General features: G+C 45.2%; 1 protein-coding gene and 1 long non-coding RNA gene across 5 annotated transcripts in view; one reads left to right on the top strand and one right to left on the bottom strand.

Moving 5' to 3' along the window:
• The window catches only part of KLF5 (KLF transcription factor 5), a 187,366-nt gene that overhangs the window by 23,743 nt on the left and 141,521 nt on the right, over positions 1-22,102 (top strand). For 3 of the 4 annotated variants that reach the window (XM_082221427.1, XM_082221429.1, XM_082221430.1), the window contains exon 4: positions 4,883-10,160. The exons of the other annotated variant lie outside the window; for it this stretch is intronic. In XM_082221427.1, the coding sequence (XP_082077553.1) occupies positions 4,883-5,061 (179 nt within the window). In that variant the 3' untranslated portion in view covers positions 5,062-10,160. Of the gene's footprint in view, positions 1-4,882; positions 10,161-22,102 lie in introns of those variants that run through there. 4 annotated transcript variants of the gene reach the window in all.
• On the bottom strand, positions 6,319-21,543 carry LOC309531767. The gene is made up of 3 exons (XR_014219439.1): positions 20,628-21,543; positions 15,530-15,651; positions 6,319-11,339 (listed from the first exon to the last, which is right to left on the bottom strand). It is a non-coding gene; the product is annotated as an uncharacterized lncRNA (long non-coding RNA).

Here is a 22,102-nt window from a genome sequence, read left to right as displayed (position 1 = left end):
ATTAGCTGCCTTTCTAATTTATGTGGCTTTAGTGCAGTAATCCCCAAATCGTGTTCTTCCTTTCTAAGAATCAAAGCGCCCATGATGTCCTATGGACAATTCACTGCTTTCAGCCTTTGTGTGGTTTTTGGGGGGAGTGGGGGTAGATTCTGGCCTGCATGTGACTATCCAGAATAGTAGTAGTAGTAGTAGTAGTACTAATTAATGTCACAATCAGATACAGAGGCTGGACCTTTCGGAAGAAAAGTCCTTCTTACCCACTCAAAATCAGAGGCATACGTAACTCCCAAACCTTTGGGAGGTTTGCTTTTAACAATTCAGAGTGTGTCTCCCTTACTGAGAAAATGCTGCTCTAGCACTGAAAATGCTGGAGTACACCTTGTCCAAAAGCAGCTGCATAATTTTGGTGGCTTCTCTGAGGTGTAATTTGCTTGCAGAATATTAATTGGCGATCTTGCGCAAGCCCTCAGATTTGTGTGCTGCGTCGTATAGAGAATTGCATTGCACATTGCAACATGTTGTCTTTGTGTGGAGGACGCAAATGTTTGAACTCGGTTTGGCTGCTTCTCTGGTGTTCCTACCCTCTTGTGCCTCTGAATGGTGGGAGCAGTTTTTCCACAGATGGGAACACGCACGAATCTTCGAGTGTTTCAGAGTCCTAGGACACCAGTGTGAGCAGCCGCCATATTGAAGAACAGTAATTTAGTTGAGTCATCCAGGACAGAGAAAATCAGGGCGACAGGATTTCTTTGTCCGATGCACATCCTGCTGTTTCCTAACCCTAAAGAAATAAACTATCTTTTCTACAAGAATGGAGGTTTTTATCCTGTAGTTTTTCATCCCCAACCAAGACAGCAATCCTGAACACTGTTAGATGGAAATAAGGCCCACCGACCAAAGTTGGATTAATGTGTGTACCGTTGTACCTCGGGTTAAGTACTTAATTCATTCTGGAGGTCCGTTCTTAACCTGAAACTGTTCTTAACCTGAAACACCACTTTAGCTAATGGGTCCTCCTGCTGCTGGAGCACGATTTCTGTTCTCACCCTGAAGCAAAGTTCTTAACCTGAAGTACTATTTCTGGGTTAGGGGAGTCTGTAACCTGAAGCATATGTAACTTGAAGCATATGTAGCCCGAGGTATCACTGTACGTACATGTAATTGCATTTGCGCACATCCATTCCCTCTTTCACCTCCTCCTCCCACCCTTGCCTCCCTCTGTCCCCTGTATCTGGGGTGAGGAACGCAGGATGTAGCCAGTAGGGCAAAGAAGGAGTCTACCCTGAAAAAGTAGGGAACTTGGGGCAATGTCCTTTCTGTGGCTACATGCAGCTGAGTTCTCCTGAAACATTCCCCATACTTGGAAATCCACCCTCTCTGGTGTTCGCCTGCCCCATTTCTGTTGCCTTTGCATGCTAGTTTTCAGCGTGGAGGCAGTTATTTGGCTGGAGGAAAACGGCAGTCTTGTGATTCTCGCACTTTCACAGAGATTTATTGTTCCCTGTGCTGTTGTGAGAACCAAACCCGAGGGATCAGTCCTACACACAAGAAGCTGGTGTAAGGCAAGCGCTGGTGTCTGAGCTGGCCCAAGCCTGGCAGAGGGGAAATGAACCTTGGAAATAATGTTTGAGTTACACCATCCTTTTTGCCAGCTTAACTTGCACCGGGTTACCAGGTCACATATTCAAGACTTAGGATCCAGCCTATTCCTATCCATTCCCAATCCCATCCACAAAACACCCCATTTTTCGGGCTTATGTTCGCTTCAGACCCTCCCTGTTCAGCTCAGCCAGCTGGGTGCTGGCTGTGGCAGAGTGGGTGGAATAAACTGGTATATCTCCCGCTGAGTTGAGGATGAGGGAGTTATGCCAACATAGCCCATCTGTGTCAGGAACCTCCCGCACAGCCCGAGATCTGCTGGATCCTAACCCGCTCACCTTGGCAGATCTTGCTGTGTTTCTCAAACTTCGAGTCTCCAGCGGTGGTTGGACTACAACTCCCATCCCTGACCACTGGTCCTGCTAGCCTAGGGATGATGGGAATTGTAGTCCAACAGCAGCTGGAGACTTGAAGTTTGAGAAACACTGTAGGTTGCTGTCAGATCACACCCAAAGATGATAATTGCATCGTAGAAAAAGCCTTTCACAATCTCTGTTCACTTTTGTATAATGTACAACAGAAGCTATAGAAATGATCCTGATCTTCGAATGACTAAGGTTTGGCCACATAAATAAAACTTCCCTGGAACAGATTCCTTCACACTTAGGAGGAAAAATCTTTTCCCTTGGCCTAACTTTCTATGAATACTCTTCTCATAATTTCAACAAAAATAGTTACAAATTTTATAGGTGTGCTTAAAAATACCCCACTTAGGGTACTAAATTAAATGGCCATATATTTAGCTATCTGCGACAACATGTTCCAAAGGGACTGTGTAAAGCCGTGCAATTAAATCTATATTGGGCACTTACATAAATCTGTGGTCAAAATTTTGGAGGTGTTAAGTATCATACGTGCCAGTTGAAGTCACTGGGAATTGCAGGTACTTGTCACCTCAGAATAGCCGGCTACTTGCGTTGCTAACAGTAGGCCATCAATCAGAAACATTTTGGAGCGGATTCTTCCTGTATACTTTGGCTGGATGAATCCCACTTTCTAATCTATTGCTGCAGGAAACGTTTTGGGCGTCAAATCAGGCCCAGAACTGGTTTGCTTGAGAATCTGGCTTTTCACATACTGAGACAAGTCACTAGATTGCAGGAGGGAAGAAAAAGCTTTGAAAAGTCCTACAGACAAAGGCCTTCCTTTGACTAATGAGTACATAGTTTTTGTGCCCTTTTCCTTGGTTCCTAGTTAAACAAATTCTGGTCTCCTTGTTCCACTTCATCGCATCCTTTCTTTCTACACAATACCAAGAGAGAAGTACACCTGCCAGAAAAGTGGATGTAAACGCAAAGCACACAATTCAGCTAGAATTTGCTGTGACTGAACCGGTGGAACAAGTTTTTAAACGTTGCAGCTAACTTAAGTCCCATTGCTTTCAATGGGGCTTATGAAACTAACTAGTTTCACTGGTTTCAATTGGATTTGGTCATAACATATTTTAGCTGGATTGTGGACTTTGTGCTCACATCTACTTCTCTGGAAGGCGTACTTCTCTTTTGGTAATACTTGTCTTTTAATGTCTTTCGTTCTTTCTCTCCTCCCTCCGTCCTCCTCTTCTGTCTTTCTTGAAATGTTCAGTAAACAAACTTTCTTCTGGGTTGATGCCTGCAATTCTAGTGTACATTTTGGGCTAAACTGTATGATGGACATCTCTGGTGTCTGTATACATAACTGGAATAATGTACACCTGTCCCCTGATGTTGAAGTCATAAGACTGTCATCTAGATATTTCTAAGAAGTGTTTTAGCACATTTTTTTTACAATCATGCTTGACTTTGAAGCAGCCCTGCGAAAGAGTTAGCTTCAAGGAGTCTGGACCCCAGGTTCTCAGGTGTCATGTTGCTTTCACAAGAGTCCGTAGTGAAGATGAGATTTGAAGCCTGTTGTCACTCATAGCTCTCTCATTTACACAGGAGACAATGAAATGATTAAAAATGGGTGGCTGTAGAGGCATTCCATGTGTACATTTGTATATGTCTTGATAGAGATGGTGAGAGCCAGTAAAGGAGGACTATTGCCATGATACCTTGCATTGCAGCCTTGTCATAGGCATTTCATTGGCTGCTTGGCATAGACATAAATATCTGGAAAAAGTAAGATCTGTTTGACAGTGGAACAGTCTGCCTCCGGAGGTTGTGGACTCTCCTTCCTTGATAGGTTTTTAAGCAGAGGTTTAATTACTATTATTATTATTATTAAGTAATTAGTTTTATTATTTATACCCCGCCCATCTGGCTGGGTTTCTCCAGCCACTCTGGGCAGCTTCCAACAGATTATTAAAATACAATAACCTCTTAAACATTAATAGCTTCCTTAAACAGGGCTGCCTTCAGATGTCTTCTAAAAGTCTGGTAGTTGTTGTTCTCTTTGACATCTGGTGGGAGGGCGTTCCACAGGGCAGGCACCACCACCGAGAAGGCCCTCTGCCTGGTTCCCTGTAACTTGGCTTCTCTCAGGGAGGGAACCACCAGAAGGCCCTCGGCACTGGACCTCAGTGTCCGGGCAGAACAATGGGGGTGGAGACGCTCCTTCAGATATACTGGACTGAGGCCGTTTCCTGCACAAGATGATCCTTGGGGTCTCTTTCAACTCTGTGGTTCTATTATTCTATGATCTTTGGTTTGATCCATCGGGGTGGTTCTTGTGTTGCCCTCTGCCTGACTAAATGTACTCATAATTGCACTCAGCTAGTTATGAAAAGACATTTGAGGACTTCAGGAAATTTATGGGTGGGTTAGTAGTGTGGAAGCTGAGGCTTCCTTCCCATTCTACTTGAATGCCAGAAGTCCCTGAACATGGAGGAGGAGTCCTTGTTGCCTCTCTTTCTCACACTTTTGGGGTGTCCCAGTTTCAAGCTTGGAGGCTTCTGATATGACTCGATCAATGTGAGAAGTGGGAGCACTGCAGCAGCTCCCATGCTGCAAAAGGAGCCCTGAGCATCAATCCACACACAGTGCAAAACAGAGTAGTGGGCCGTCCCACATTGCACCGCAAGTGGGAGCGCTAGATTATTGACTGCTCTGCCACGTGGATATATCCCAGCACCTGGAAACGCAACACATAAGGAAGCAGGTTGCCATAACTCTCTCGCTGATGTGCTAGCTCGCTCTATGCAGGGAGCATTTTATGACCTTGTCAGTTGGATTGGAATTTGGCTAGTGGTATTGGACTGAGTGGTGACTAATTTTTTGTGTGCTTTTCTTTTTATTGTTTCCAGGAGAGAAGCCATACAAATGCACATGGGAAGGATGTGACTGGAGATTTGCGCGCTCCGACGAGTTGACCCGCCACTACAGAAAGCACACTGGGGCCAAACCTTTCCAGTGCGCCGTGTGCAGTCGCAGCTTTTCTCGGTCTGACCACTTGGCTCTGCACATGAAGAGACATCAGAACTAGGCTGGACTTTCTCATGAGGCTCTTGGTATCTATGCAACTTCCTAGTGACTCGGTTAAAGTATATATACACGTTCAGTTAGAATTAGCTTAAGTGTTTTGACTCCATATGAACTGCTCTCCATTTTTAAAAGAGGAAAAATTGTGAAAGAAACTGGAAGTGTATATTTTGTATATTTATGAGGAAACAGGGAAGACACTGTGTCTCAATACTGATGGTTTCACCATGTTACGGCCTCGTGACCTACTCTTCACGCATTTGACTTCAGCCCCTCACAGATGTCATCTCAGGGCTCCCTAGCATGGTATATATTTTGCAGATAGGATTAATCGGTTTCATATATGCATAGGCAAAAACATTTTGCCAGAACAGGTTTTACAAGCGTGTGGTTTCTGTGCAGTCATGGGAGCCGTTTCCCAGATTTTGGCTAAACACACGCGTCGGGAAGCCAGGGTTTTGCTGTTACCTGTTTTGCCACATGGCGACTAATGTTCATACATCACAGTAAGCCGTGAACAAGCAATGTGGCCATGTCTGCTTCCCAGCTACTGCTGCTTCACTACTCCGCTTGCGTGAGCAGAAGAAACAAACCGCAAACCATGGCTTAGCGTGTTTTCCAAACCCAGAACCGTGGTTTGTTCCTACAAACCATGGTCCCAGCTTCAGGTGGCACAGTAAGCAAGGTTTGTGTTGTTCCCCCATGTGCCAGTTGAGGAGCGGTCAACAAACACACAAGACGACTCTGCTCATTCATGATAAGCTGTGATTTATGGCTTACTGTGAAGTACAAAGACAGCTAATGCAGTCTGGCAAGCTCCTCTTGCCTGTGGATGTAAACAAGTGTCTATGGATGTATCTACATCACAGGTATTTAATGCCCATAACCTTTTTCCTGGGGACTCTTGGGGACTGTTTTGTGATGGGGAATCTGTGACAGATGAGACTGTGCTCCCCAGGATTCCTTGGAGGAAAGCAATGACAGTTAATTGGTATGGAGCTGATTAAAGTATGTTGTATAGCAATGCCCCAGCTCACATCTGCAAAATATAACATGACGAGGTGTCCCTAAATGTAAGTATTATGTCTCAAAAGCTCTGGAATCTATGTTTTTTGGGGCCTTGACCAAGACACTCTTGCTCTGGTAAGCAGTGTTTAGGAAAACTAATTTAATTTACAGCTAAGTGAATCTAAGAGGACAAGCCACCATTTATTTTCTGTCAGAATTTTACTGGATGTTTTATTACTTGTTATATTTTATAAAAAAAGTTTTTTTTTCTGTGGAGATGAAATATATATATATATATATACAAATTCATAAATAGCCATAGAACAAAATGTTCTGTAAGTTGCATGTTTGCTATGACAAAGATTTTGTAAATATGCAGATCAGCTTATAATGTTTTCTTACAAAAGGATTTTCTAGAAATCAGCTGGGAAAAGTAGCAACCATCTTACTTCGGACAGTTTTAATATGGCACATTTAAAAATTGAACCATCTTTTTAAAATACCTCTCAAAAAAAGTTAGCCGCCTTGGTTTCACATAATGAGCTAGCCATCCAATCGCTTTTGTTATTGTTCACACAGATGTGATGCACTGAGAATTCAAAACAGATCACACTTCCTCCCCTAAAATGTTTTACAAGTACAAAATATTTGCAAAATATGAACTGTTAAGCAACTGCCAGGAGCTTAAATAACAAGGGTGGATCTGATACATAATGTTAAACCTCTTACTATAAGCTAAACTTAATATTGCTTTAAAAAGAAGGATTTAGAATGTGGGTTTAGAATATCAAAACACTAAGCTGGTTCAACACCAGTACAATCTAATTCTGTGTGGATTTTTTTTTGCCCCCGATTCAACTGTATTGAGTGTGCATGTAGCCCTTTCAAACAAGCTGCATTGATCAGCTGTCTGGAGAATGGAAAGGGGTCTGTGGGAATATGATGTCGGTGTGGTTTGTAGCCCGTTTGATCTATATGTCCAGGCCCAGCTCAGGTTCTGGTATCAAATGCACACCACCTGTTTGTGTGTGGCATTCCCGGTGCAGCTAGTGATAATGTGTACTGAAACTTTCTGTGTATTTGTCTATGTAATATGGATCTGGGGGACGGCAGCGGCTGGGACACGACTTGCCGCTTTCGCAAAGGCAAAGGATACTGCAGTTTCTCCTCCCCCAAAGTTTGCTAGTTGAAATGTAAACGATGCTGTAATCCCACCCTGAAAAACAAGCACCCCTTTCTTATTAAAGCATAAACACATTTCGTAAAATTGGAGTTCTAACATTGAGAGGGAATGTGCTCTCTGCTGCTGGAATCTAGCTCAATATACCATAGCTGAGGACAGGATGAGAGTGGAGGTGGCAGTGTACCTGCTCGTACTCAAACCTCATCCCATTTTAAATTGAGGGGAAGGAACTATCAGTCGGAATGCTTTTGCCTAGAGCAAAAAAACCGTGTTTTGTGGCCCTTTGAGCCTCCACTGCCGAAATTCCCTTTTCTGCCTAGCATCTCACCACACCAATGGCTCCACCATCTTACCTAGATCAGAATGACAATGAAGGCAAGACGGGTTGACCCACAAAAGAGGGTGAATTTTGAATGTCGGAACCGAACAGGAAAAAGAATGTCTGGTGTGTTAACTTTCAGCAGTGTTCTGTCTTCAAGAGCAATGGTTCTGTCCATTCTCATGGGTTTCAGAAAATGATCTGTGATTAGTTCTGCTTAAAAAATAATAATCAAGTGGTGCCCTTTCAAACTTAATTTTAATTCAACATAAAATTTCACAGGTTAATCTGTTTCAGAGGCAGTAATGGAAATAGTACTAGCAAGTAGCACAAGACAGTTAGATACACAAGAGTTTGCCCATGGAACAATTCTGTGCATGTTTGCTTGCAAATAAGTCCCACTCTGTTTATCTACTTCTTATACCTTAGCTTTGAAGACTGCTGCCTCCGGCATTATAATGGGTTGAATCCTGACAAAAGCTGAGCACTTCCAGGTCTAATTGGCTTCAGTGGGGCAAAGTAACGTGTGCTCTTAACAGTGCTTATGTATAGTTACTTGGAAGTAGGTCCTATTACATTCTGTGGGGCTTACTCCCAAGTGAATGTAGAGTTGCAGCTGAGGTCTCTTCCTGGAATCTGAGACCTAAAATCTTTACTAGATTGTAGCTGAGATTGCTATTCAGGTCCTCGTTTACATACACAAATCCTGTATGAATTCTTGCTGTGCCACCTCTTGCTCAGGAGAAAGGGCAGGATATAAAGCAGGCATAGGCAAACTCAGCCCTCCAGATGTTTTGGGACTACAACTCCCACCATCCCTAGCTAACAGGACCCAGTGGTCAGGGATGATGGGAATGGTAGTCTCAAAACATCTTGAGGGCCGAGTTTGTCTATGCCTGATATAAACTGAGTAAATAATCATGTACACCAGAACTTACTGTTATTAGTATGGCCACTCTAGTCTCTTCAGGAAGGGCAAATCTCTCTCATGGGCTTTCCATCTTCCCTAACCCCACCTGTCAACAGGTTGGCCTACTCAGTGCATAGTCCTGTTTGACCAACATATATTCCTGGTGGACATCTTAGGCAACCCTTTTGAAAGAAGCAGTACTTGGGAGTGCTTTCTTAAAACAGGAGAATGTGTTAAATTATTTCCCTTGGAGACACGCTGTTGGAACATTTCTTTTTCCTGTTCAGTTGCATCAGTTCTCCACTTGACACCAGATTGAGGTTCACTGCTAAGTTGTGCAGATGTAGCACGGCCAGCTTGGGTGTTGGAGAGTATGCTTGGCAGAATCCGAGCCACTTGTGTTTTGGCAGGAACGATGAAGACCTTCATGAAGACTGGGTTAAAGGAGAGATGTGGACCTCAGCAACCGGGGAACCTTTGCCACCTTGACTTCTCAGCTGAAGAAGCCCTGCTCTTCCATTGCAGAGCCTGGGGCATGGTTTAGGGATCATAGCCAATTTACATGGCCAATTTACCTGGCCTCTTGGTTGCTCAAGTGAATTCTGAATGCCCTGAAGCACAGCCAATACCCTTGTTTCCCAAGGGAAGATTAGTAATGATCAGATGAGCTGCCTTCTAAGGAAGCTTGTTGACCACGACAGACCTTCACCCTGATTGAGCCCCGATACACTTCCAGGTTTCCCCAGAAAACCACAAATTATTCCGAGCCTTATCCTTCATTGCCAACCAGGTCCTTAATAATGGACTCCGAGCAACAGAGGAGGAGATTAAGTTGTAGGATACGGTCAGATTGCACCATAAGTAATTCAGTTACACGGGGAGGTGATTTGCGAGGCAAGCTTTCCTTTGCAGCAGAGTTCTGCGCCTTTCCCCCTTCCTAACAGCTAATTAACAAGCTGCTTTAGAAACTCCGGTTTGTTTTTAATACGTTTTTAGCCTATTTCCTTGTTCTTTCCCATTGTGCATGTCTTGGAGCCCAAGATCCGAGGGTAGAGGGTTCTGAAGTTGTGCACAGCACTGCCTTTGGCACGAGGTGAGACACCCCAGCGTGGGCTCAGAAGTCCTTGCCTGGGCTTTTGGGGCTTCTCTGCATCACAGCCACTGAGCTGCAATGTCATGCTGTCAACCAAAGGGTAGAAAGTAAAGTTAACTAATCAACATGCCAAAAAAAAGGGGGGGGGGGAGAAAGGCCTCGAAGCAAAACTTTGTTCAGACTATTGTTTGCGTCTTTTATTTATTTTTGTGGTATATGGTAGAGTTTTTTTTTTTAGAAAATTTTCCACAAACTTGATAAATTAAAGTTGTTTATAGCTTTTTTCTAAAAAAAAAAAAGCATTGCTCTTAATTGTAAATAGATGATGGGAAAAGATGTACATATTTTTTTTGTAAGGCTTCAGATGTTTAATCCTGGAAAAGAAAAACACAAGCATATTGTTTTGCTGCTCTTCCCCTGCTACTCTGCCCCACTCCCTGTCCTTATTTTTGTATGGCGATATATCCTATGCAAATGATCAAGCAAACAGCTGTATCGTTACTGAAAGAGAATGAGATGCTTTATATATATATATATATATATATATATATGACCCCTTTTTTTTGGAAAATAAAAAGTGCCTAAAAGCATTTGTTTGTGTGTGTCAAGAACAGATCTCCTGATTTTTGAAAACCTGTCTTAATTTTAATTTTCAAATTGTTGGGGTACACATAAGAAATAATAGAAAATTATTGTGAGCCCACCTCTCTTCATGTTTTATTATTCCGGACTGGATTTTCTTTAGGCTTATAGCTCCATCAACCTCAGTGATGCAGACACCAGATATTATGGACCTTTGGCTCCCCAGGTGCTGCTGAATTACAATTCCATCAACTTCAGCAAACATGATCAATGGCCAGGGAAGATGGGAGTTGTGTGTTCTCAGAAAGATGGCTACTTCCTGCATCTCTCTCTGAGTTTCCGCTCTAGGACCAGTCCAGGGCCATCTCTGAAATTAGCAGCTTCCGAACAGAGGGAGTTTAGCTTGGCTGGACTGCCCCCGAGGTAGAGTTCCACAATTCTGTTGAAATACGTCCAGTATTACATTCCCATGGATTTAATATTTCAAGTAAATGGACATCTCAACTTTAACCCAGGAATTTTCAGATCATGTGGGAGAAGGTATTTCCAGAAAGTATCCTGGCTGCATGTTTTATAGTGCTGCTAAGATATGCCTGCTCAGTTTGTTAATAATACTGGAGATTTTGGGTCTGGAGCACCACCTGCAGATTGGCAAACTGCCTCGACGATAAGCAACAGGTGCAAGAGTGAGGGATGTTAACTGAATGCAGTCATCCCCCTGACGTCTTAAACTCCGCCTCTCCATTTGCTCACTTGACTCTCCACAAACGCATACAGTACAATGCCTGTGGGTCAGTCTTCCGTTCGTTTCATATAGGAATGCCGTGCCAAAGGTGAATCAAATCGTACATTTCAGGCATGGATTCCACGCAGCTTGAGTTTTCCTCAACCCACAGAGGGTACACCATGTCCAGGGGGGTTCCCATACACAGAGGCAGCGTGGAGTCACGGGATTCCGGCTCTTTCATATTTAACAGGCCTTCCAACAGTTGTTTTAATGCGATCCTCAGAGAGATGAAGGATTTTTCCATTTTCAGGAATGCTGTAAAGGGCTCTGGCTTGTTTTTAATACATTCTCTTGGAAAGCTCTAGCGGGACAGTTCCAGATAGGTTTTATCATCTAAACAGCGGGCGGCTCCCAAGTCTCGGCTGCTTTAACGCATCAGGAAAACAACCATCTGATTCTCCTAAATGTTAGTGGAAACGGAACAGTTATTAGAGCAACACAAACTTCATCTCTTGACCAGAGAGAGAGAGACTGGCCAAGATTCATACTTGATTTTTGGCTTTTGTCATGAATCCTGCACACATGGAAGCTATAAGAGGCTGCCTATGAATTCCCCAGCTTATGTTTACAGCAGAAGGTATTGAGGGTCTGGAAACCAAGCCTTATGAGGAACGGTTGAGGGAGTTGGGTGTGTTTAGCCTGGAAAAGGAGACTGAGGAGATACAATTCAAATATCTCAAGGGCTGTCACATGGAAGATGGAGCAAGCTTGTTTTCTCCTGCTCCAGGGCGGCAAGACCCAAACCAGGGGTTAGCAAAAATTTTTAGTCACGGGCCCGCCCACTGTCCCTCAGAACTTGTGGCGGGCTAGAGAAGTGGCACCGAGGGGGGGGTGGAGCTGGAAGACGAGGCGAGGGGGGCAAGTAGTCCTCCCCAGCCCCAGCGCTTACCTTCCCTGGGGCTGCCGCCACCACCACAACCGCTGCTGCTTGTGGGTAGGCAGAGTGAGCTTGTCTGCTCTGGCCCACAGGAGCACCAGGGTGGCAGATGGAAGATGAGCGACATGAAAGGACTGGCTCCAGAGAGGGGCTGCTTAAAATGGCGCTCAGCCAGCTCAGCCCAGCCCCCTTCCTCCTCTAGGCAGGGCGGGGAGAAGCCAGGAGGAGGGAGGAAGGAGGCGCCACCGCAGTGTGTGTGACGGAGGGGGGGAATGGAATGGCGCAGGGGGGAAAACGGCGCAGTACGAACAAACAGAATCCCCACGCCAATCCACGGACAGTCCGTGGGCCGGATCCTGAAGGCAGTTGGGCCTGATCTGGCCCGTGGGCCTCAGTTTGCCGACCCCTGACCCAAACCAACGGGTTCAAGTTACAAGAAAGGAGATTCCAGCTAAACAGGAAGGACTTTCTGACGGTAATAGTTGTTTGACCATGGAATGGGCTACCTCAGAAGGTGGTGGACTCTTCTTCCTTGGAGGTTTTTAAAGAAGAGGTTGGCCATATGTCATGGATGCTTTAGTCAAGATTTCTGCATTGCAGGGCATTGGACTAGATGACCCTCAGGTCAGTGATTTTAGGTGTACACACACACAACATGGATGCAGGGGTGGAGTAATAAGTAACAATAATTTTATTATTTATATGCTGCGCACCTGACTGACTTGCCCCTAGTCACTGTGTGGCTCCGAGCAGAATATTAAAAATGCAATAAAAAATCAAGCACGAAAAACTTCTCTATATATCCCTGTTACTGGAAACAAAAGCAGGAATGGGCCATTTTCACTAGTTTGTGGGAAATGACAATATTTAGGTGAGGTGACGTGAAATAAAGTACTTCTTCACACAATGCATAGCCTACTAACTTACAGAATCAGCTGCTGTAGGATGTTGCAATGGCCCCTGGCATGAAGCAATGCTTAGACTCTATATGTACAATTATATGTATCAAATGCTACTAGCCATGGCTCAGAAGCAGCAAGGCTCCAGCGGCCAAGGGCCAAACAGCAGAGAAGGGTTGCTGCCTTGATATCTGCCTGTGGACTTTCCTGGTGGCAGCCTACTGACCACTTCTGGAATTGGCATATTAGGGTAGATAGACACTGGCCTTAAATTCCCAGCTGTTATGCAGGAGTAAAGGTAAAGGGACCCCTGACCATTAGGTCCAGTCGTGGCCGACTGGGGTTGCGGCGCTCATCTCGCTTTAACAGCATTACCTGTCCTCGGAGGAGCAGACTTTGCATGCCTCTACACTGTGGGAATGCCTCTCAGACAGAAGCCACACCCACAACAGTGACTCGTGCAGACGCAATAAGGATGAGCTGCTGTCCGGGTAGGTACTTCTTGCTGTTACACATTGCTAAAGGGGGTAAGAAGGTAAAGGGACCCCTGACCATTAGGTCCAGTCACGGACGACTTGGGTTGCGGCGCTCATCTCGCTTTATTGGCCGAGGGAGCCAGTGTACAGCTTCCGGGTCATGTGGCCAGCATGACTAAGCCGCTTCTGGCAAACCAGAGCAGCACACAGAAACGGCGTTTACCTTCCCACCAGAGCGGTACCTATTTATCTACTTGCACTTTGACGTGCTTTCGAACTGCTAGGTTGGCAGGAGCAGAGACCGAGCAACGGGCGCTCACCCCATCACGGGGATTTGAACCGCCGACCTTCTGAATGGCAAGTCCTAGGCTCTGTGGTTTAACCCACAGGAGTAGGGTGACCCAATAAGCAGTACCATGGCTGCATGAGGATTCTGCGGGCTCCAGGATAATTAAGGAAACTTGGAAGGAGAAGCACTATTGCCCTCTCCCTACCCCAGAAAGTAGGGTCTGAGTGAAAGGTGCAAGTGTGTCGTCCTGGATTTTCCCAGTTGCAGCTCTTTACCCATGACCCACACGAGTAAACAGAGTGAAATAATAATAATAATAATAATTTATTATTTGTACCCCGCCCATCTGGCTGGGTTACCCCAGCCACTCTGGGCGGCTTCCATAGAAACAAAAAATACAGTAAAATATCACAGATTAAAAGCTTCCCTGAACAGGGCTGCCTTAAGATGTCTTCTAAATGTCAGGTAGTTATTCATCGCTTTGACATCTGGTGGGAGGGTGTTCCACAGGGCGGGCGCCACTACCGAGAAGGCCCTCTGCCTGGTTCCCTGTAACTTTGCTTCTCGTATTCACTTATAAAGAGCCGGGAAAAAGCAGTAGGAAGTGCTGCTTCTGACCCCAGACCCTGTTGGCCAAGGTTTTAGGGGTGGGCTCGTGTGTATTCTGTACCAGCAGGTTTCCCAGCTGCAGAGCCTGTTTGTATGAACCCGTGAAAGCAGAAACCACCACATTTGCTCCCACCTCACAGAAACAGCAAGCTGAAGGGTCTGTGGGGCTGGAAAAAAAAAAATCCTCTAGGACTACAAGGTAATTCAAATCAGCTCTGCATATATGTTTATGTTTGAAGGATTCAGTGACAGTAAAAGTACATGGGCTGCTGCTGCTTTTGTGGGTGGCCTTCGCTTTCTACAACATTTGGTCAAAAGTTCTTCCTCCTCACAGTGCAATCCTGAGCATTCTTTCCTTCAGTGCATAAAAGATTGTAGCTTTAGTGCGCCCAGAATAACAGATAAGGCAGCAAATCCTCTGCAGGATAAATAAATCCACTTCAGCCAAAGTTAAAACATGGGCATCCCATTGAATTCAGGAGATCAGGAAGAAGAAGAAGAGTTTGGATTTGATATCCCGCCTTTCACTCCCTTTAAGGAGTCTCAAAGCGGCTAACATTCTCCTTTCCCTTCCTCCCCCACAACAAACACTCTGTGAGGTGAGTGAGCCTGAGAGACTTCAGAGAAGTGTGACTGGCCCAAGGTCACCCAGCAGCTGCATGTGGAGGAGCGGGGAAGCGAACCCGGTTCCCCAGATTACGAGACTACCGCTCTTAACCACTACACCACACTGGCTCTCAATGGGGGATCTCCCAACCCCTCAGCCAAACTCACCTTCCCTCCACCCGATATCAAAGCCGTGGCTGCAAGGGAGCAAATAGGTGAACCAAACCTATGCTTAGCTGTCTCCCCTTGAAGTCAATGGATTGTAAAAGTGTTTCCCTTTGGCTGTATTTTGCTGAAGGCGCTGAGATAAACTAGACATCGTATGCATGTTTGCACTTAGGATGCATTTTTTAAAAATATGCAAATAGCAGCTTCTGGAGGGAGGGAGGGTTATTTATTGGGGATTGTAAAAGTCCTTTTCTCCTCAAATTTTGTCCATCAAGGGAGGAGAAGGTTAAGCTCCCCCCACCCACCTGCTTCAACCCCTATAATTATCAACCCCCCCACCCTTGCATGCTATTTGCATTTTTAAAGAGTGTACATTACATGAAATGACACATTTAGTTCAGTCTCTTCAGAATATTAAATTGAACATAAGTAAAAGTCTTTCCCCATATGGTTATCATTTTCCACACTCCGGTGGGTATATCAATGCTTCGCCCCCCCCCCCCGCCCCCCAGCCTTTCTGTTATGAAGATGGAACTGAGATCCACTCGTCCTTGCAAAAAGTTCACACATGCTAAAATGCCCTGAGGGGGGGAGAAGATTTACTTCATCTTTGAAATATTAACAGCAGCAATCAAGTGAAATGTGAGCATTTTGAAGGGTACATACCATGCCTCCGGACGTTTCAGCTAATTTCTGTGATATAAAAGGGCTTTTCAGTAACCTCAAAGAAGCAAATCTTCATAAAGACGAGAGAAACCTGATTATCAAATGGTGTCAGCTTGTACCATCTGCAAATACATTAGTCACAGTGATTCCAAATGTTATTTCGTTTAAGCTGGAAGGGGCTATGCGCGCCCTTATGGTTTAAGGCAATGCCTGACAACTGTCTAGCCCCCGAACCTGTTCCATATATGCTTTGAAACTGGGCTTTAATGCCTCTTACACCAAGGGCTCTCATGTGTTCCCCTCACTGTGGTGAGATTTTGTGAGCATGCTCAGTACGCTTAGAGCCACAATTCCCCAAATGTGTGCCACGATGAAGCACATAAACTGGGATTCATCCGTCAAAAATGTAGAAATGTCTGGAAGCATGGCAGTCCACGTCAGAAGTGTCGTTTTCCTGGAAAAATAGGAGATTTTTGGAGATCAACATCTTTTGCTTTGGGATTTTGACTTTTTGAAATATGGCAACCTTAACGTAAGCCACTGAAGGATGCTGCAAGCCCAAAATATGCACCCTCAGAGAAAGCTGCCTGCCCGTCTCTGCATGATTCACTGCTCTGCCCTTGCTTCAGTCCAGTCACACCATCGGGGGGGGGGGGGCAGATAATTCTGTCACGTGTCACCCTTCAGAGGAGGCTCCCTTTTGTGTCTTGGCGTGACTCACTCTTCTCATCTTGACTTGCACAGGAGAACAAGGGGCGAGCTCCACCATGTACAGATAATTCTCCACTCTTGCTCATTCTAAAGGTAAAACCCCCACTTTAATTCAAAAATAAACAGTGTGTCAGCTAGCAGACATTTCGGAAGCACCGGCCTACCAGATATAAAAAGGCAAAGGACACAGTCCAGACCGAAGCGAGCTGTGATTAAATACAAACCAATTCACCACCCCATGGCATTTAAACTGACTTGTTGAGAATTGTTGGCATTTGTCTGTCTCAAGAGACAATAGAGTGCACCTCCAGGCAGGGGAGTGGGGGTAAAACCACCGGAGAATCACAGCACCTGCAGTGGCTGCAGAGACCGCTAATAGCAGACATGGCCAAACTCGGCCCTCCGGATGTTTGGGGACTACAACTCCCATCATCCCTAGCTAACAGGACCAGTAGTCAGGGATGATGGGAACTGTAGTCCCAAAAAATCTGGAGGGCTGAGTTTGGCCATGCCTAGCTAATAGTAATAGTAGTAGTGATACTAAAAACTCGTAACTGCTGCATTGTTTTTGCTGCGTTAGCGATCCCGAAATGACCTCTCTGGGGCACAAGCTTGGGCAGTGTGTAGAATCATAGAGTTGGAAGGAACCACAAGGAACCCCCTGCAATGTTTTGCCCTAGGTAGAACTCAAACACATGACCCTGAGATGAACAGTCTCATGCTCTACCGACTGAGCTATCCTGAATTTTGTTAGACGTATTGAAATTTAATCGCCATGACTAGCTTAGGTCTGTTAATTTTGAGGGGTCTACTTACCCTGAGTAAGGGTTACTTGACGGCAACCTGTAAGAATTTAGTTAGTCCCATTCTGTTTCTTTCAGAGCCCCTTGGCCATGACTAACTCCGGCTTCATTGCAGCTGATTAGTTCTGTTCAGTACTGAAGGCCTTTTAATCATGGCGGTCGGAGTGTACATTGCTCACAGGTCATATTCTGACACTGACGATGTGATGCTCAGCCATGGTTAAGGCTAACAAGGACAAGTAGGGAAGATTTTGTGCAGGAGACGAGAAAAGAGGCAGGGACCACGCACTCCCAATCTCTTGTCCCCAATTTCTTAGCCATGATTAAGAGATGAGATGTTTCACATGCGCACTGGGCAGTGTGGGTAACAGAAAGTCTGGAATCATGACCGGGTGTGTGTGTGCGTTTCTCATGCACGTCTGCAGCCTTCCTTAGTTGCACTGCTTAGTTGTCGAACATTTTGGCTCCCAAACACCACAAACCCGGAAGTGACTGTTCTGGTTTGCAAACTATTTTTGGAAGCCTAATGTCCGACAGGGCTTCCTTGGCTTCTGATTGGCTGCAGGAGCTTCCTGCACCCGATTAAAAGCCACGCTTTGCTTTCTGAACACTTTGGAAGTCGACAGACTTCCGGAACGGATTCTGTTCAACTTCCAAGGTACGACTGATAATTATTATTATTATTATTATTATTATTATTATTATTATTATTATTAATTGTTTCTACCCCGCCCATCTGGCTGGGCTTCCCCAGCCACTCTGGGCGGTTCCCAACAGAATATTAAAAACACGATAAAGCAACAAACATTAAAAACGTCCCTAAACAGGGCTGCCTTCAGATGTATTCTAAAAGTCATTATGAATGCTCAGTGCAAAACATAAACCAACACTTGGCAGATATAAACCTCTCTTTGCCTCTTTCAATTAATTAACAATGTGGGTCAGTCAGTGCTCCACCTCGAAGACACTACCTAAGGAATGTGTGAGGAAGACAAGGTCTTGAACTGGCGGTACTTTATCCAGCCTGTGTGGGAACCTGGAGGGAGACTGCTCACATCAGACAAGGAAGCCACGGTGCACCTATAGGTCAGGTCAGCTGATAATCCTTGACCCCCACCCCATAATGACTTCCTCTTTGAGACTTCCTCCCTGGCCTGAGCAGCGAAAGGACCTCATTGCCTCTGCCTTTCTTCTTGCCGCATCCTTAAATGCACAGGAGCTCACCTGACAGAATGTCAACTTGCTTGAAAGAAACTTACCTGTGTTTGCAAGCAACCCCCTATCTCTCTCATTCTCTGACCTTGCTCCAGTTATGAATATGTTCAGAGCAGGGCAAGCAGGGATCCCATAAAGTAAATGGGCTGTAGATGACAGTCATAAAGAGTAGTGATTCCTAGAACAGATAGATCCCTGTCCAAGTTGCCATGGCACCCCTGAACTAATTAAAAAATAACTTGGTAAAAGGCAGATAATTCTACCCCAAGCATTTCAGAGGGGTGTTAAAGGTTGGATTCCTGCCAGGAAAAAGAAAGAAAGGCAAAAGCAACCCTTTTAACTGCCAGGACCGTGGTTGGCTGGGTAAGTAGATGCTGACACTTACGATGGCTGGAAGAGCAGGGCGAAATATGGGAGGCGTGTGTTAAATTGTGTAGACTCCGTGTAGAACATAGGAGGAATTTCCTTTTTAAAAGGGGCAAGGAAAGGAGCAGCCTCTTTGAAGCCCAGCGTTTTATGAGATCTCCGTCCTTGGGAGCTGAACAGTAAAGATGACTCGCACCGCTTCGGGCTTTGCAAAATTACTACCAACGAAAAGGCTGAGTAGCTTTATCGAGATGCTGGAGTGGCCATTAAAACTTCAAAGGCAGTGTGTGACTTGAGCTTTACCTGTCACCGTGAAGGATATTTATTATAGGAAGATTTGGGTCCTTAGAAAAAGTTAACAGGGCGATATTAATGTGAAGTCTTGGGTATTATGGGATGGCCTCCCACCCCCAGCCCAGCAGCGTGAGAGATCAGTTGTTTTCATTACTTATTGTCCTTGAAAAGCCGTCCAGAGGAAAGGCAGGTGAGAGAGCAAAAAACAAAAAACACAGAAAAACCCCACCCTTGGAATGGACTAAGAGTGTCTTCTTCTGCAGCATATGATCAAATCCTTAGTTCCTTCTGCAACTGCCAGGATCCCACTTCTCTCGAAGGGACAACCACCGGTGTTTGAATCATAGAATCATAGAGTTGGAAGAGACCACAAGGGCCATCGAGTCCAACCCCCTGCCAAGCAGGAAACACCATCAGAGCACTCCTGACATATGGTTGCCAAGCCTCTGCTTAAAGACCTCCAAAGTAGGAGACTCCACCACACTCCTTGGCAGCAAATTCCACTGTCAAACAGCTCTTACTGTCAGGAAGTTCTTCCTAATGTTTAGGTGGAATCTTCTTTCTTGTAGTTTAGATCCATTGCTCCGTGTCCGCTTCTCTGGAGCAGCAGAAAACAACCTTTCTCCCTCCTCTATGTGACATCCTTTTATATATTTGAACATGGCTATCATATCACCCCTTAACCTCCTCTTCTCCAGGCTAAACATGCCCAGCTCCCTTAGCTTTGCTCCCTTTTAGTAAAATACTGTCACAGACCCTCCAAGTGCCCCTATTTTCCAGGGATCACCCTGGATTTACAGAAGCCGTCCCAGTTTCTGATTTGATCCTGGAATGTCCCACTCTTCCTTAGGACACCCCTATTTTCATCGTAGACATGTTGGTGGGCATAAAGTTATGCGACCCCCTGGTCAAGGAGATAAGTAATCTGTATAGGGATGTGTCTTTTTTAAGGATTAATGTTTTAATACATTTTTTATGTTTTGGAAGCTATCCAGAGGGGCTGGGGAAACCCAGTCAGATAGGCAGGATATAAATAAAATTATTATTATTATTATTATTATTGAATAGGATGTCCCTATTTTCATCAGAAAAATGTTGGAGAGCTTGGTATCACGCTGGGGCATTATGGGAAATTTAAATGGCATCTGGTGGTGCCAGCGTCTCTACCTCCCCTGACAGGTAAGCCCACCAACTTAGGAGAGGTCCACTTTGCTGAGAGATTCCTCAGGCCTGAAATTATTCCTGCCTGGTTCTTATGTTCCAGTTCTCTAGGCCAAATTTCTCAAAGCTTCTGAGGCTTTCCCCTGGAATTATGGGACTGGTACCCCCTTTAGAGGACGTGGGTGGCGCTGTGAGTTAAACCACAGAGCCTAGGACTTGCCAATCAGAAGGTCGGCGGTTCAAATCCCCGCGACGGGGTGAGCTCCCGTTGCTCGGTCCCTGCTCCTGCCAACCTAGCAGTTTGAAAGCACGTCAAAGTGCAAGTAGATAAATAGGTACCGCTCCGGTGGGGAGGTAAACGGCGTTTCCATGCGCTTCTCTGGTTTGCCAGAAGCGGCTTAGTCATGCTGGCCACATGACCCGGAAGCTTTACGCTGGCTCCCTCGGCCAGTAAAGCGAGATGAGCGCCGCAACCCCAGAGTCGTCCGTGACTGGACCTAATGGTCAGGGGTCCCTTTACCTTTTGTGTAACAGCAAGAAGTACCTACCTGGACAGCAGCCCATCCTTATTGCGTCTGCACGAGTCACTGTTGTGGGTGTGGCTTCTGTCTGAGAGGCATTCCCACAGTGTAGACACATGCAAAGTCTGCTCCTCCGAGGACAGGTAATGCTGTTATGTCTCTGCAAGGGAGTAATTACATGATTCAGTCACACCTGCAGGAAAGGTACAGCAGAATTAGCTGCCCTCAGCGGAGGCTGACTGAGAGCAGGCAAGGCCAGAGCAATTAATCATGCAGAGATGCTGTGGGCACCCTCCTCTATTAGGGCTCAGAGCCCAGAGGAACCTTTAATCATATAATTTACTTCTTGCAGCATATTAGCAGACCTCACACAGCACACCGTTTGGAAATCCCTCCTCTAATCTGAGTGTAATGGTGGCTTCATTGGAAAGAAGATCAGGCAGTGCAAAGTTTTCTTTTGATGTATTCTTTGATATTTAGCCTAATTTGCACTAGAGGGGTTGCTGATTTGGGCTCTGTTTTATCTATGCTAAAGGAGAATACCTGAAAGGAACATTACTTTGGGCAATCTGCTGTCTGCCACCAACAAAATGCAAAGTGGGGTTCAGATTACCATTTGCAACCACATAGAACAAATTAGTTTTTTTTTCTGGCCTGCGCCTGAACAGGAGGTTGCATGCCTCTCTGGTGGAAGAAAAGCAGGATGGAAATGTACTAGATAAAATGCATTTACTGTAATCCAACATTTGCAGCCCAATATTTACCTAATTTGTACAACTTAATTCATTTTGACCAAACTGCGGGAGGCAGTGGAAGACAGAAGTGCCTGGCGTGCTCTGGTCCATGGGGTCACGAAGAGTCGGACACGACTAAACGACTAAACAACAACAACAAATAGTAAAAGCTATGGTTTTCCCAGTAGTGATGTATGGAAGTGAAAGCTGGACCATAAAGAAGGCTGATCACCAAAGAATTGATGCTTTTCAATTATGGTGCTGGAGGAGACTCTTGAGAGTCCCATGGACTGCAAGAAGATCAAACCTATCCATTCTGAAGGAAATCAGCCCTGAGTGCTCACTGGAAGGACAGATCCTGAAGCTCAGACTCCAATACTTTGGCCACCTCATGAGAAAAGACTCCCTGGAAAAGACCCTGATGTTGGGAAAGATGGAGGGCACAAGGAGAAGACAGAGGATGAGGTGGTTGGACAGTGTTCTCGAAGCTACTAACATGAGTTTGACCAAACTGCGGGAGGCAGTGGAAGACAGGAGTGTCTGGCGTGCTCTGGTCCAGGGGGTCACGAAGAGTTGGACACGACTCAACGACTCAACAACAACAATTCATATAATTCTTTTAACATCAAATTCTGTACTTCTAATTATTGCAAACTGCCCTGGAATCTATTCTCAGGAAGGGTGATGTGTAAATACAGCATGTTAAATAAAAACAAATAATATAAATTACAATGGCAGGAGGAAAAAAACAATGCTATAGGATTGTAA

Source organism: Podarcis vaucheri (assembly GCF_965113315.1).
Source record: "Podarcis vaucheri genome assembly, chromosome: 4".
Taxonomy (NCBI): domain Eukaryota; kingdom Metazoa; phylum Chordata; class Lepidosauria; order Squamata; family Lacertidae; genus Podarcis; species Podarcis vaucheri.
Note: the sequence above shows the minus strand (reverse complement) of the source record. Positions and strands in the feature narration are given on the sequence as shown.